Source organism: Botryllus schlosseri, chromosome 13, assembly GCF_051294905.1.
Source record: "Botryllus schlosseri isolate E-star chromosome 13, Bs_hap1, whole genome shotgun sequence".
Lineage (NCBI taxonomy): Eukaryota > Metazoa > Chordata > Ascidiacea > Stolidobranchia > Styelidae > Botryllus > Botryllus schlosseri.
In genome coordinates, this window is record NC_137248.1 from 2,488,618 (window position 1) to 2,504,401 (window position 15,784).

The 15,784-nt window shown below is 39.2% G+C and overlaps 1 protein-coding gene across 1 annotated transcript; it reads left to right on the plus strand.

The window, feature by feature from the left end:
- The first annotated feature begins 2,171 nt into the window (after positions 1–2,171).
- LOC145454195 (homeobox protein Nkx-6.2-like) lies at positions 2,172–12,192 on the plus strand. Its single transcript, XM_080332211.1, has 4 exons — positions 2,172–3,151; positions 7,227–7,405; positions 11,662–11,859; positions 11,927–12,192. Exons 1-4 carry the CDS (start codon positions 2,668–2,670, stop codon positions 11,936–11,938), a joined length of 873 nt encoding a protein of 290 aa, XP_080188337.1. The 5' UTR covers positions 2,172–2,667; the 3' UTR covers positions 11,939–12,192.
- Positions 12,193–15,784: the final 3,592 nt, after the last annotated feature.

Sequence of the window (15,784 nt, forward strand, 5' to 3'; positions counted from 1 at the left end):
CGAGGCATTCGATATCATCAAGGCAGGTTTTAAAAAGTGGGTTGAACGTGACTCGAACTCGAAACTAAACAATGAACACAATGACTTGGACTCGGACTTGACTCGATGACGAATTGAAAATAACTCCGACTCAACACTATGAGAGTAATATTGACTTGTGACTCGGAACCTTGTGACTTGGTTACCACCCTGACTTGTGATTTTATATCAACGCATTTGTTTATCAACATTCGACATATACGACTTCCGACCTGAGCTAAATAACTATTATAGTCTATAATAGGTTCGATAACGCAAATCTGTGATTTAGAAACCACAAACGAGATTGATATCTCCATCAAATGTGAGACATATGGAGAGATAAACGCTGCTCTAATAGCGATGGTCTGCTAATTATATAGTAGGCAAGATTGACTGAGGATCAACTTAGGCGTGTGTGCGGTAGTCAGCACATGCAATCTCATCTTTTTCTCGTTTACTGAACGTCGTTATCTTGGCGTCATATGTGCAAACACATTAATTACCAGCATGGGGATTTGATGGAATATTTGGTCGATAGAAGTAGCGAATTCACATTGGTCGTGTCGCCGCTTGGCAAACACGGCGTGATTAATTGCGATAGTTATGTTGTTGGTATTGCACGGGAATATTGATGTCGTATATCATATAATCGAGATGATTACTTTGGATGCACTGCCGCGAATCCGAGTGTTTGCTATTTTCCATCTGAAGACAACGATTATTAATGATTTCTACTAAAACAAACGAATGCACGTCAAAGGTGATTTTCATAAGCAGAATACAGTCTACGAAAGAAGTGAAGTTGTTTTACTAGAGCCCACTCAATAGATAACACCAAATGCAACTCAAGGTATTTAGGAACGGATGCCAGATTGCTTGTATGTTGGACTATTGATTTGTCAATACGGTAGGCCTAGAATAAATTCAGTTTTCAGCGTGATACAGTTTTAATGTGTTATGATTTTTATGCTTTGAATTGACCCATGGGTTTTAAGACCACATACCTACTAGAGGTTACAGATTTAAGAAATCAATTAATTCGCACAAATTATCTTCAATAAGTAGCTCATTATGTCTCATTCACTGCCTTGATTTATGCTACGGGTAGGTAATGTGGCACGGGCAGATGGACTAATTAGGAATTGAACACGGAATTCTTTGAAAACAGCCAGACCTGCTGTTTCACCTGACTGTATAAAAACAGTCTTCGTATTTTGTGAAATATATTCTTTATAGGTTGGAGCACAGTGTAAAGGAAAATGCTATGGTAACTTAGGGGCAGTTTTCGGCTTGGTTAATCTTATCTTATAGAATCCTTGGAATATGTAGAAGTGTAAAAACTGATTGCACTGATGCCTCATTATATCATCACGAATCACGATTATGGATCGATCATTGGATAGAAAGAAATCCGTGCCTTGCGTGCATCTGCATACACTACACAAGGATGGATACATTACTAGACGCATTGCCATAAGTTCGATAAACATGAAGTAGTTAAGCTTGGCATCGGTTGAAACTGTCCTATATACTTTACGATCTTGTATTATTACTGATGCTAGAAGTTTTGAAGGCCTTGAGTATTTTTAACAGCCAGCATTGCAAAACATTGATACCGTGATCTGTGAAACTTGGATTCCGTTTGGGAATATTTGGTTCTTCCTGTCCAAGAATTTAATAATGATTTTATGTCCTTAAAATATTTGAAGATACTCTTGCAGAACTTCAATATACAATTGAATAGTATAGTCATATTGTTCAGTTCAATAAGAATATCCTAAAAATACCGAATATAAGTAAATGCTTATTAGACTCTAAAGAATATTTGGCATTCATAAATTATTTCCAACGCGCGGTCATTGATTAGGACCGGCCGATTCATAAGTTGCTAATAGATATAGTTCTGTAAAAACATCAACATATATTACCTCGGATTACTGGGAGTTACCCGTCACTAAAATACACTGCGGGTTTAATCATCCAGTCTGCTGTTACGGGTTAACGAGAATAAATGCGGGGACAAATAGATATTACCCAAACATTAATCGCGACTTCAGTGCTTTTTCAAATGCGAGAGAACTGGTGACATCAAAACTTCTTCGATATTGGAATCAGCCCGTCGCCATATTGGTTTCGGCTGCACCGGTATACTTGGATGGACCCGGCGCGGTTGTTCTTGTGAGGTATATCAACAAGTGTCAGCCGAAAATATTCGGGTTTATTTCAATATAAATAAAGAAGCTCTTCAACTACCAGTCTGTTGTTCCATTTGTATGAATGTAAAGGATGAAATCATTTCGCTATCCCATTCTTTGAATCCAAAGCGTCTCCAAAACGAGTTCGAATAATAGAAGACTTAAATCGCGACATATGCGATCGAATCGCTATTTTTCCACCTGAATTAAATTAGTTTGTGACCCGAATGTTCAGTAGCAGGGAATAATTAGCTTTACATATTGATAAAAGCGAGAAATACTGTTCGATAAACTCGATCGGGTTTATGAAAAAAGAAGAAAAAAAGTGATACACGAGACAGATTTACGAGAGGGAAGGACTATTCTGTATCACAGCCGTTGATGTACATAAGACATTGTATATCGATACGTATTCAAACAGGAAGAGTACAGATTATACCGTCAAAGACTCATGTCAATGTCCAGGATGGAAGAGCCGCGATCTTCAAGCCAGTGGCTTGATAACGAACATGTTAATGCGAACGGGACTATGACCGGCAAAGCCGTTCCTCATTTATTCGCAAAGTCAATGGCGCAACAGTCTAATTTTCAGGACTTCAGAAGGAATTTCTCTAGTCAATACGCTGCGCGATTCATGCAAATGCAGCAAGGAGGCACCCCGTTCGGTATAAACGACATTTTAAATCGACGCGCCGCCGATATGAACTGCGATAACAGAGTGATCGGCAATTCGGCCTCGATGGCTTTCTCAGAGGCTTCAAAGGCCATGTATTTACATGAATCTGGACTCGACCGGGCCCACCATCCATCAATTCCGCCGAACGCGATCGGGTTATCGCCCGGGTATCCGCAGACTTTGGCCGATCTACCTGTCAGTCCGGCGCTGTATTGGCCCAGTTTACTGCATGACGATTGGGGAGATAAACGACCCCGAAGTAAGTTGGTTTACTCGTATTTTAAATTGTATTATAGGATATAAATTGTTCTTTACTGCATTCTGCAGTAAAATCACTTGATTTTGTCGGCGTTGATTATAATTGTTTACTAACTCTACCGATGTTGCCCATGGCAACATAAAATACGACTTCTCTTTCCCCTGTATTGCTTATAACGCTGTGCTACTGCTAAGTGAGAACAATGAATTGATTTTATTTGGCACACTGTCTTACGTCAAAAGCATCAAGTTAAATTCTGGTTATTATATTGTAAACAGAAACTGACGAAAAAATAACTTGAATACATCTTGATATGAGTTATTATTTTATTCCATAACTTCAGTGGTTAATTCATACATTCATAGACTCAATGATCTGAATCTAGAATTATACATTAATATTCGAAGCTGGTTTCATAACGGCGACGGAAATAGAAGCAATTCGATGAAAATGCATTCTGAACAGATAAATTTTACAGTTTCTGTAATACATATCGCAAACTTCGTAGTGTTGGACCGTTTCTGTCGGAGATAGCGGCAATTCGCGAATGAGCCGACAATTCTCTAGGTATAGATTCAGTACCAGTGAAGTTAGACGAAACTAGTGTATAGCTAATTTTTTCAGTGCCATTCTGACCGAGAATAGTCAAATTCAAAATGTGTTTCGATAATAATTAATCAATGCGCTTGGTAAATGGAAAAGCTCTATTACGTCATAAAATCAAAACTTTGAAGTGCGAGGTAGCCTACTCCGCAGTGAAGGATTGAACCTTGCAGCCATGCCACGAGAAACACTAATAATAACCCGATTAGCAAATATCAAAAACGTGTTTCAGTACACAGAGTCACAGACACAGCTTCGCACTCCAGCAGTTATTAATAAATTGCCCAGCATTAATAGTTCCCTCGAAAGATGTGCTTTCATGTGGTATATATTGTTACATTCATTAACAAGGTAGGCCTACACAGATCGGATATACATACACACAGCAATAAAAACTTTACTGGATTCGGATTGACTTGATTACAAAACGTGCTGTGCAGAATTGATGAGTTTTTGTTTGGGAAGTTCATCTATGTGGTATGGGTTCATATGGGTCCAAATATCATATGATCGACCGAAACGATCATCGCTCTATCAAATATGCCGGACCTAATGTGTGGAACAGTATCCCGCCGGCCATCCGGCAGTCGACGAGCATGTCCACATTCAAGTCGAAATACAAGCAATTACTACGAAATAAATACAGTCCATCCTCAAGATTACCGGACCACGACTGACCTATCGATCTCGCTTCCCATGACAAGCCGCCCTATATTTCTTGTCGCTTCCTTTTTCTATACTATCTTCTTTACTTTCATTCAGTGTGCATGCCTCTTCTTTACATCGCCTAGGCCAAGGTGGGTGTCCGATTCCATAGACAACTCCTAGTCGCTTCGACATCTTCCTTTCTTTTCATTGTATCGCATTTTTTGTGGTGTATTGAACTGATAAAATTGCTAATAAACCAATGATGATGATGATGATGATTACAGTATATTCCCATTGAAATAAACCCGAAGATTTTCAGCTGCCACTCGTTAGGGGTTACGTCAGCGACTACAACAGAATTCAACAGAACTATAGAAGCTGACGATTGCCCTTGCCCCTGAAAAGTGTCAGTCAACAATATTCGGGGTTATTTCAATACGAAGGCATTATTCAATTGTATATTGAAGTTCTGCACCTCCAAAAGTATATCTTCTGGTTTATGGTACGAAAATGTCTTTATGGTCAATTTCTGCACGCCAGGATTGAGATGGCTGCGCTGTAATTATGCTTTCTATTGCACAATATGCAACTGATATCGTATTTACCTCGTCATCAATATATTTTCATACGGCCGCAAACACTCTCTGTTTTCCAACACTTCAAATCATTGCTTGCCAATTACGCTATCATTCAATTAATGACCGGGCGGAGTTATACGCGTTCACTATTGCAGCATATTTTTCGTCAAATATGTACATTGTCCAATCACCCTCGACAAGTGATCGGGGCCATTATTTTAATGAATTCCAAACAAGGCAAATGTTCCATTGACAACATTATTATCTCGATTGTGTCGCGGGCCGCAAATGAAATCGATTAAAAAAATATTGGAGAAATGTATTATGTAGGGCAGGCGTGTTGGCATATATTTGCCTGTCGATCGCGATTGAAAGATGCAATTCGTGTGATACATATAATCTGATTTGTGAGTCTTTTCGGAAATAGAATGAATCCCCTTTCAAAAATAAACTAACAAAGAAGAACATGTTGATTCAGTAAAACAAATGCTTTCTTCTTTCTGTCACACTGCATATAGGCCTACACACTGTAACAACTTGTTAGGACCTGAACTGATTACCAAGATCTTTAATCCTTGTTAAAATCTAAGTCTAAAAGAATTACAGGGGCATCCCTGTGTGGGCATATCCTTGACTTGCCTTATCACAGTTCGAACGAAGATTACTTTGAGCGCCACTAAGCCAACATATACGTACAATAATAATTTATAGACCAACATAGAAACATAGTAGCCTATGCTACTGTAGGGCGCTTTACACAATGACTTGTTAACATACAAAAAGTGGAAATATAATATATATATAGAATCTTGACCTTGTCTAATGCATAGATTTTGAATTCGGCAAGTGTGTATACTCTTAGACGGTAGAGTTGTCTTGATTGTTCTGCCGGCGATAGCACAGGACTGGGAAGTGGGAATAGATATTGTACAATTATACTACATAGCGCACATATGCATGGGTGTCAAGGTGCAATAATGCATTTGTTTGCTTAGTAGGTACTAGGTGCAAGGCTCAGTGGAGGTGGTAATACGAATATTAACGCCAAATTCGACACATGGTCGTGGTGAATTGTTTGCTAGTTTTATGCATGTGACTCGAATACATATAATAACATTTTAGCCTATAGTTGATCCAGCAACCTTCTCTTTGAGGATAGGCGGAATGTTGAACTTCCTCAGTATATAAGACTTTAGGTGACTGAGCGAATATTTGCTGATAAACGGTCTATATCTCGTCCATTTACGTTCGGTCGTACAAACGCCTTGAATATATTTGTGTATACATAAAATGTTTTACGCAATATCTTCTACCTACACGTATTTGAAAACGGATTCCGCTGGATATCCAAGTTTTTGTAACATTAAATATAGTTGCAGACCGATAAATCTGACTTTTAAAAACTATTAAATCAACTTATTTCGCTTTGATGTGCCTATTATGTAGCCTTTGACGTGTGGACATGGAGGTTGATGACTTTATGACTGACACATTAGCTGAAATCGAGAGATGACACCATACCAAGCCTTCTTATCAACACGTCGACTACGAACGGAACCGATCTACCGGTAGTGCAGTATACAAACTTCGACATTGTTTGTTTATTTCAAGTCAAAATGGCGGATTCAACTGTCAAAGGCTAATCTGTCGATTTCAGTTAAATATTCTGCTGCAAGCTCGGAAAGATGATATATTACTTCGCCAATCCCACAAAACTGACCATAGTTGTCAATATGCGTTCTGTAGTGCTAACTCCGGTACTATAGTAGGCCTTGCAATCGATGACAATTACACTTGGTATTGGAGAGATTGCAAGTTACTAGGCGTACGAAACTCAAAAATATAATGATTACGATTACTGCTATTGCTATACCAATATAAATGATTACTACTAGTGGTTTGACTAATATATACAATATACATATTGGCGAATATTTTCGGCTGATACTCGTGAGGGCTAATCATTAGCAGCTAGTAGAGAATTGAAAAAATATTGACGATTTATGCGTTTTTCAGTTGCTTACACTTGTGTCAACACAGTCTTTCATAGATTCAAATAATCCACGAAAATTAATACAAACGAACCCTAACACAAAACATCACATTAATTAATCTTTGTACTGCATATTTCGTATGCCCTAGTAATCAGTAATGCGATTGTTTACAACCATGAATAGCGACTGCCCTGTCACAGTAACTAACCAATAACCATATAGAAACGTGCCAACTCTTGATTACCATTTCAGACTCGACGCTGCCAAATCTGACGATGGAAAAATGCGACAAGAAAAAGCACACGCGTCCCACGTTCTCCGGGCAACAGATTTTCGCACTGGAGAAGACGTTTGAACACACCAAATATCTCGCCGGTCCAGAGCGAGCTCAACTCGCGTACACCCTAGGAATGTCAGAATCACAAGTAAAGGTAAGTAGTGGGCAATGTTCCTTCTAAGCTGCGCACGTGGGCAAATACGTAGTGCTGACACGGTCTCTGCGCACAGAAAATCTAAGTTGCGGACAAAAAATCCGAAGTGATGACCTTTTTTTCAGTCGTTACGCAATGTTGTCCAAGGGTCTGCGCAGTAAGTTGGCGAGTGTGCGCAGACTCGTCAAAAATTAGAGGAAACATTGGTAGTGGGGCCTGACATTTACTTGTAGAATATTATTTACGTGGAGCATTTTCTACTGAAACCCCACATACGTGCAGTGCATACCTCGATTTCCCTATTCAATCTGACGAATCCTTCAGCATACACATGAGAAGTTGCGTACTAATGTAAATTTGATAATAAATTCTAGCACATCGCCATGGAGTGTAATCAAATATAGTATACATATAGATATCAATCATACGATTACTTGCATTTTGGAAATGTGTTGAACCGAATATAATGGCTGTTATCCATCTCATGAATGATACTTTGGTATTTTTTCGACCATACCGATTTCATTGCACTCGGTTACAATGAAATGGTATAATCATGACCAATGTTACCTCTAATTTTTGACGAGTCTGCGCACACTCACCAAGTCACTGCGCAGACCCTTGAACAACAGTGCGTAACGACTAAAAAAAAGTCATCACTTTGGATTTTTTGTGCGCAACTTAGATTTTCTGTGCGCAGAGACTGTGTCAGAACTGCGCCTTTGCGCACGTGCGCAGCTTAGAGGGAGCGTTGAGACTTCAGAAATGTGCTATGTCCAGTAACCTTCGTATAGCTTTGTACTATGTTTCGTATGCTTCAATACCGCCAATCAAGGTTTCAAGGCTTCAACACTAAAAATTAGTATCGAAACTATAAATCTCGTTGATATATTAACTATTCAGTGGCGAGAAGCGTATAATTTCAGTACTCGAAAGAAATCGTCTTTTACTACTCGACTCGAATCGTTAAAATTAATACTCGATTCAGATTCGAGTACTCGAATCATTGTGTCCATCCCTAGTTATTGGTGACTCAACATGATTGTTTTCGAATATCACTCATTATGAAGTCACAGCAGTATGAATAATGCGAACGCAATAGAATGCCAATTTTACATCACATTAAAGGCAACTTGACATTTCGACACCACCTATTTCAATGCACTTTGTGACAATGCAGTGGGGGCTGACCTCGACTTCACAGATACGTCGTTTCTACTAATGTTCGTGGCTTTATAGGCTACTACATGTTTCGTAGGCAGCGATATGTAGTACACGTTAATTATTGCACCCTCTCAAATCTCATAATGTCGCCTGGGATGGGAATAACAAATCACAAAGAAAACTGTAATCGTATACTCCATTACTACGGAATAATGTCTGTACACAAGTCGGTACACGGCAGATCGTCTTGCGGTTTAGACGAACATGGCCACCGCAGGTTTATCGTGAGACCGTATTAAAACGTCCGCAGTGGGACGCGGAAATCAAGGCAGTCAACAACGATTAGCGCTGCTCTGCGGATGCAGTGCGTCACCCGATTTTATTGATACCAGAACGTGTTACATGATCCCTCGGGAAATTTTACAGCCATAGTGAAGTAGCACAACGAGCCACGCCGATGTAGGGTCCTGCGGGACTATGAATTTAAATATTGATGACGCGAGGCAATTTATTTGTCAGACGCAATCATCCATCTGATTTGATTTCGTGAATAATGCTAATCGCAACGACCGTTATAACCCTTGGTGTCTTTATGAAGATCTATCGCATGTCTCGAGTTTTGTAATGTCTTCGTGGATATTCGTAGCGATGCCATGAGATGTCCGTTGCAAATTGAGTTATGCGTTTAAAGTAACATTGATCAGACATGTACAAACTACGGCTACGGGATTCTCAAAACGCGCAACTAGAACTAGAGTGTGTCTGATTTCTATTCCTAGTCGTTTCGACATCGTCCTATCTCTTCATGGCCTCGCAGTCTTGTGGTGTTTTGAATTGATTAAATTATTAATAAACTGATACTACACAGATAACTAGAACTACTCAGATTTCAAAAGTCGCAACTAGAACTACTCACCTTTAAAAATTCGCAACTATGGAAATGGAACTATACTCACTGGTGAAAACGTGCAACTAGTACGAGAACCAGAACTACTCACTTTTCAAAACTTGCAGCTAGAACCAGAAGTACTCGCTTTTCAAAACTCGCAACTAGAACTATACTCACTTTTCAAAACGTGCAAATAGAACTAGAACTACTCGCTTTTCAAAACTCGCAACTATAGAACTAGAACTACTCACGTTTCAAAACTCGCAACTAGAACTGGAACTAGAACTACTCACTTTTCAAAACGTCCAATTAGAACTAGGAATAGACCTAGAACCGCTCACTTTTCAAAACTCACAATAAAGAGAGCTAGAATTAGATCTCCATACTTTTCAAAATTTCCAACTAGAATTAGAACTATTCATATTTGAAAACCAACTACTAGAACTTGAACCAACGACCTTTAAATATCCCCAACAAACCAACTAACTAACTAACACAACTAACTAGATAACTGATGCACGAATTGCTGAATTACAAATCAGCTAAGAAATATTCAAGATAGAATCGACATTTCAAAAGGACGGGGTTTCGATTTTGAAATGGGACGGACTTCGACCCCAAAAACTCACCCGCTGGCTACGCCACTGTTAGCAGTGATGAATCTGAGCTGGCAATGGCTGCAAGAACATCACACAACAGAACACAGGTTGACAATTCATGCCGAACGTAGGCGAGTGTTTCTAGTTGTACTTGAAGAGAAGTACTTGAACTACTCACTTTTCAAAATCCACAACTACCACTAGAACTACTCAAAAACAGTAGTTAGTTAGACCATCAGCTTACTAGATTGGTAGTTTGTACGAGTCTGAATTTAACGCGAAATTTTGTGCTCGTTAAGATGTTGTCGCTTTCTGTCCTTTACGAAAAAGGTTATACTTCATGTTTTTGCTACACGCAAATGATCAGAAATATGTACTATACTCGGGCGATACGCTTTTCAATCATATACAGGTCGATAGTTGGTCTGTTAGGTCTTCGAGAATTTTCGGATAACTTGACCTGCTACGCTATCCATCAAAAGTCGACGTAACATTTCGGTAATCGCATTATCAAAGGATATTTCTACCGATACAGTAAAAACAGTTTGGGTCGCACTATAAGTCGGTATATGATATGGATTCAACAAAAACCGATATAATACCCCTAATACGTACAATGTATGGGATTGTTTGGTGTGAAATATGATCGTTGTGGATCACCATGGAATTAAGAATAACATCTACAGCCTAGGATGCCTCTCGGTTCGACATTATTTCGAATGATAAAATTATTAATTTCATTAGATCCGCTGCTGAGTATATGCGTGTGCGTGCGTTGCACATTTTGTCTAATATATCGCACTTTGTGTAAGAGTAGTGCCGTATATAGGTTTCCAAAGCAATGAATGCAGCATTGTATGCAGAATTCATCATGTAATGTAATGTAATACCACACTCCGAACCCAGAGATATGTTGAACTTTTAGATATCGCTGTCCGAACCCATTGATGAGATCTGCGACGAGACGTCAATTTTCAGATATGACCCATGTGTATTTGTAAAAATAAAAATAATTCCACTCGGGGCCTACGATAAATTAAGCTAACTTAACCTAAGTTATCGTAGGCCCCGTTCCACTTATGTAAGAATTTGAAATTTGAATTGTTAACCCGCTACTTCTTACGGCTGTCGCCGAATTCGTGGACTCTTGTCACATTATTCGTATTTGTCCTGAATTGACTATTCTTTACTACTAACTTTGCACGTGGTGCACCAGACCCTTCACGGTGATATGCGCCACTTCATTTTTACCATCTATAATAATAATATGCACATCTGATACATATATTCGTATATCGAAATATACCCGAATATTTTCGGCTGACCCTCGCCAACAATTGAGAAGAACATTGTTTATCAACAACCGTATCGAAAATGTTCTTCTCAATTCTTTATATACTAGTTGGAGTAGTTGCGGACGATGATCGCTGACAAGGATATTGTTGATATAAAATGTTCTTTTCAATTCTCTACTAGTTGCTGAGGATTGCCCCTGACGAGTGTCAGTCGAAAATATTCGGGTAGATTTCAATATGAAGATTCGATTATAGGCTGAAGTTGTGTACCTCCGATTGTCTCTTTGCAAATCTGTTCGTTTCGATCAGGTCTGGTTTCAAAATCGCCGAACAAAATGGCGAAAACGTCACGCCGCGGAGATGGCGTCAGCCAAGAAAAAACACGACAGTGACGTAAAGCAAAAACTAACAGAATTACCGGATTCTGACGAGCGAGAAAACGTCAAAAGTGACATGAACCATTCCGATTACGCAGACAGTAAAAGCGAAGACGATGTCTCTCTGCTGGTAAACAAATTTACATTTTGTACGCCTGACAAGGCAAAGCGTGAAAACCTTCTGTTACTAAATACAGACCGACACATGAACACACTCTCACGCTAAGAGCTGGAAGCTACACGGTACAGGCCCAGCGGTTTACAGAGCCGAAAAACACACCCGTTTCGCAAAGGCCGTAAGGACTCTACGGTACTGACGAACAAGACTTCAAGCCAAAGATGAATACGCTGACATCGAATACGTCCGAGTCTGTTTGCATGAACTGCTATGAGATTATATTTCTGAATGTACTGATACTTATACCTGAATAGTTACTGGGAAATAGATGGTCAAAAGTTCATATATCTGTGGTGTGTTCCTCCTGGAGACAGGCCTATACTTCAAGGGAGAGTTGTATCATCATATTGCATAACCAAGATGGCCTGTGCTAGCTCTGAATGTTTAGAAATTGTAAGAAGTATACCACAAATTCCGCCATATGGTATTTCTTTCTTTTACTGGGGTAGGAAAAGTGTAAACAACTAAACAGGTATAGTGGTGACCTATAAATCGACTGTTGAGTGTTGATATTGCAAAAAAAATTGCTTTAGTTCAGGGAAGAAATCTTATACTGTGTGCGTAAGTAGGCTTACTGGTCTCATGTATATGACCTTCCTAGAGCATGACCTTTTACAGCGCATCGCCCTATTTTTGAATAACACCAAGCCATAGCGCTAAGTGCAATTGACACGTATACTTTTGGCTGGTGATAAAACCAGGCTTGTGTTCAAATATGAGACGCCCAGAAGGATAAATCGATTCTAACCGACTTACTCAAAAGATGGTATAGGTAGGAAAGCGATCCTCGCGATTCTGAATTTTAATTAGGCGTGCTCGCCTCTACTTTCTTAAACCTATTTCGTGCGCGATTAAATATTTAAAATTCAACAAAACGATTTCTCAGATCACACGCTTTTTCCAAATTTTCAGGCGATCAATGGTCTTTTAGGCAATCATCCCGTTACGTAATGAGGCATGATGTTACACAGAATAAGGTCGAACTCCCTCGAGACCGTGCAAGCGATGAGGATCATTGGACACAATGGAGACAAATTGCGGTTCCCGAGCTCACAAGCCATTAAAAGAGTTTACGGGCTCGTGTTTAACATTTATACCGCACGGGGAAAGGCGGATTTAAATCACTAAAATCGTTTATATTGGCCGTTAATCCAATATACGTTGTGATCGTTTTGAAAATAATTGTCCATTTCAAGTACGTTTGAAACTATCATTTGACAAGGACAAGTGCCCGTCCAACTACAACAGCGAGATCATGAAGATGTTACCATACCACAAAATGCTCAATATTGGATGTGAAATGCATTAATGATAATCTTCGGAATCCACTTGTTCGATTTGAAACATCAATACTGTACCCGGATAAGATAGTGCCAATTGCTTGCAGTAGAGGTCTACGAGTGATTTAGGTCGCATGTATTCGTTTGTAGTGGCATTAGGAATATTGCAAAATAAAGCTGTGGTACAGCAGGTTCTGATTGTGTCGTTTCGACTGTTTCGTGTCATTTCATCGTCGAAATCGTTTAACTAGACTGAACGATATCATCAAAATTAATCAGCGAGCGACGTTACCCGTGGCAATGTTTACATTCTGTCACTGCAATAAGGATAAATGCGTCAATTCAAACTGCATTCAATTGAATAATATATTCCATTTATTCATATCGAAATATACCCGAATATTTTCGGCCGACACGCAGGGGTGATCGTCAGCATTCTCAGCAATTAGTTGAGACTTGAAAAGAACATTGTATATATGTGTCAGCCGAAAATATTCGGGTTTATTTCGATATGAATATATTATTCAACTGTATATTTAGTTCTGTATCTCCAAGAATTAGCTCTATATCTATATTCATTGTGAACGATTATACTAGGGTTGCCGTATGTCCGGACCTGTCCAGAATTATACTGTTCAAACTGCGTCCGCGAGGAAATTCCAAAATATGCCGAAATGTTCGGAATTTTGAAGGCTTGAATTTGGCCAAAAATATCCGTAAATCAACATGAACAATATTATTTTTAAGCAGATGTATGTTACTTGTAATTTTTCTTCGCGTCGCGCTGCGCGCGATTTAGTGTCACCTACATTGCACTTAATATGCATGGGGTCTACCACTCTCGCAAAAATGCAATGAAATAGATCATCATTTACTGAAATAAGTCTTACTGTAATAGCAATTTTAAGATAACGGTATATATTTCTAGAGTCGGTTAAGGCTGGTTGGATGCTTTAGTGAAGGACAGTGCTCAGTATCAGTTTATTATTATTTTCATCATTTCAAAACACCACAAAACCGCGATACAATGAAAAGATAGGAAGGTGTCTAAATTAGGGTTACCATATTTTGGTTGAACAAATTCCGGACGGTCTTTAGCGCCCACTAGCGGGTTTCAAAATGAGGTCTAACCACATTGTCAATCAATATTACGTCACACCAGCAAGCTTTATCTATCGACTAGAGGTGGTCAATGGTCATGATCCGGTTCAGGAGTATATGGTTGTGTGTTTGAAGTTGAAACCAGGGCCGAAGTCACCTTTTTTCAGCCCCCTCCCGCCCAAATAAACACTGATCTAGGGCATACCGTAGGGTAATCGATGCAACTTCTGGGGGCTTACTAACTGCACATGGTCGTTAAATGATTTTAATTTATTATATCAATAATATTGGTTCTTCCATATATACTACTATAAAATTTTGATCCTCTCTCCGCCCACATGATCAGAGACCTGGTGGAGGATGATGACGACTTCGAAAATGTAAGGAGCATAATTGCACATCGTTAAGTCATGTTCATGTCCCACCGATATGATTATTTTATCAACCTAATGCCGATGCGCACTGCACCACCGAAGCTATATAAACACCGCACATCCGGTGGTTTACAACGTTTTATGGTCGCGACTCCATTTCCAATTTGAAAATGTTCCCTGGTCCAGCTGTAAATTTGATGAGCGGATTACTAATTAAAGATTGGCACATTTGTCCAGACATACTCATGGCCAATTTTGGAAGCTGATTACGTTCAACATATTCGCGAACTCCAGAATGAAGGCAAACTACCCCCAGGTTTAGAACCACTATCTTTCAATAAAGCATCCAAACCGCCTAAACCGACTCCATGAATACACCGTTATCTCGTAATTGCGATTACAATTACACTTATTTTTGTAAATGAAGGTTATTTTTATTTATTTTTGAAGAGCTTCTTGGAGGTACAGAACTTCAATATACAATTAAATAGTATATTCATATTGAAATGAACCCGAATATTTTCGGCTGACACTCGTCAGGGGTAATCGTCAGCAACTAGTAGAGAATTGGAAAGAACATTGTATATCAACAATCGTATCACAAAATATGACGTCACCAGCATGAAATTTCGAATGAGAGAGCGTTCAATGTACTATTTTTAGGTGATACACAGGGTTGTAACCAAGTCACAAGGCTTCGAGTCACAAGTCAATCTCACTTTTATATTTTTGACTCGAGTCAAGTCGAGTCATTTTCAATTCCCACCGAGTCAAGTCCGAGTCCAAGTCAGCGAACAGAGGATCGAGTCCGAGTCATGGTATTATGACTCGAGTCCGAGTCCAAGTCATTGTGTTGACTGCTCAGTTTCCAGTTAAAGTCTTCCTAAACCCACTTTTTTAACTCTGTTTGGTGATATTGAATGGTTCGCATTTATAATATATCAATTTTCCTCACTTTTAGCAGTTTCTGGTCGCATTTTCAAGCACCAGTACCAACAAACGAAATCCCAATAGTGTGTTGGCTTCGAAATTACAATGAAATGTCGGTCTTGGCCGTCTGAATCTCGAGTCAATGACTTGCTTCGAGTCATGCGCAATGACTCGAGTCCAAGTCGAGTCAAT

What these genes read in the sequence shown, in the direction of transcription:
- LOC145454195 (XM_080332211.1), top strand. Translation starts at nt 2,668, where the DNA reads ATGTCAATGTCCAGGATGGAAGAGCCGCGATCTTCAAGCCAGTGGCTT. An exon ending in GGGAGATAAACGACCCCGAA is followed by an intron (nt 3,152 to 7,226) that starts GTAAGTTGGTTT and finishes TTACCATTTCAG; the next exon opens with ACTCGACGCTGCCAAATCTG. An exon ending in TGTCAGAATCACAAGTAAAG is followed by an intron (nt 7,406 to 11,661) that starts GTAAGTAGTGGG and finishes CGTTTCGATCAG; the next exon opens with GTCTGGTTTCAAAATCGCCG.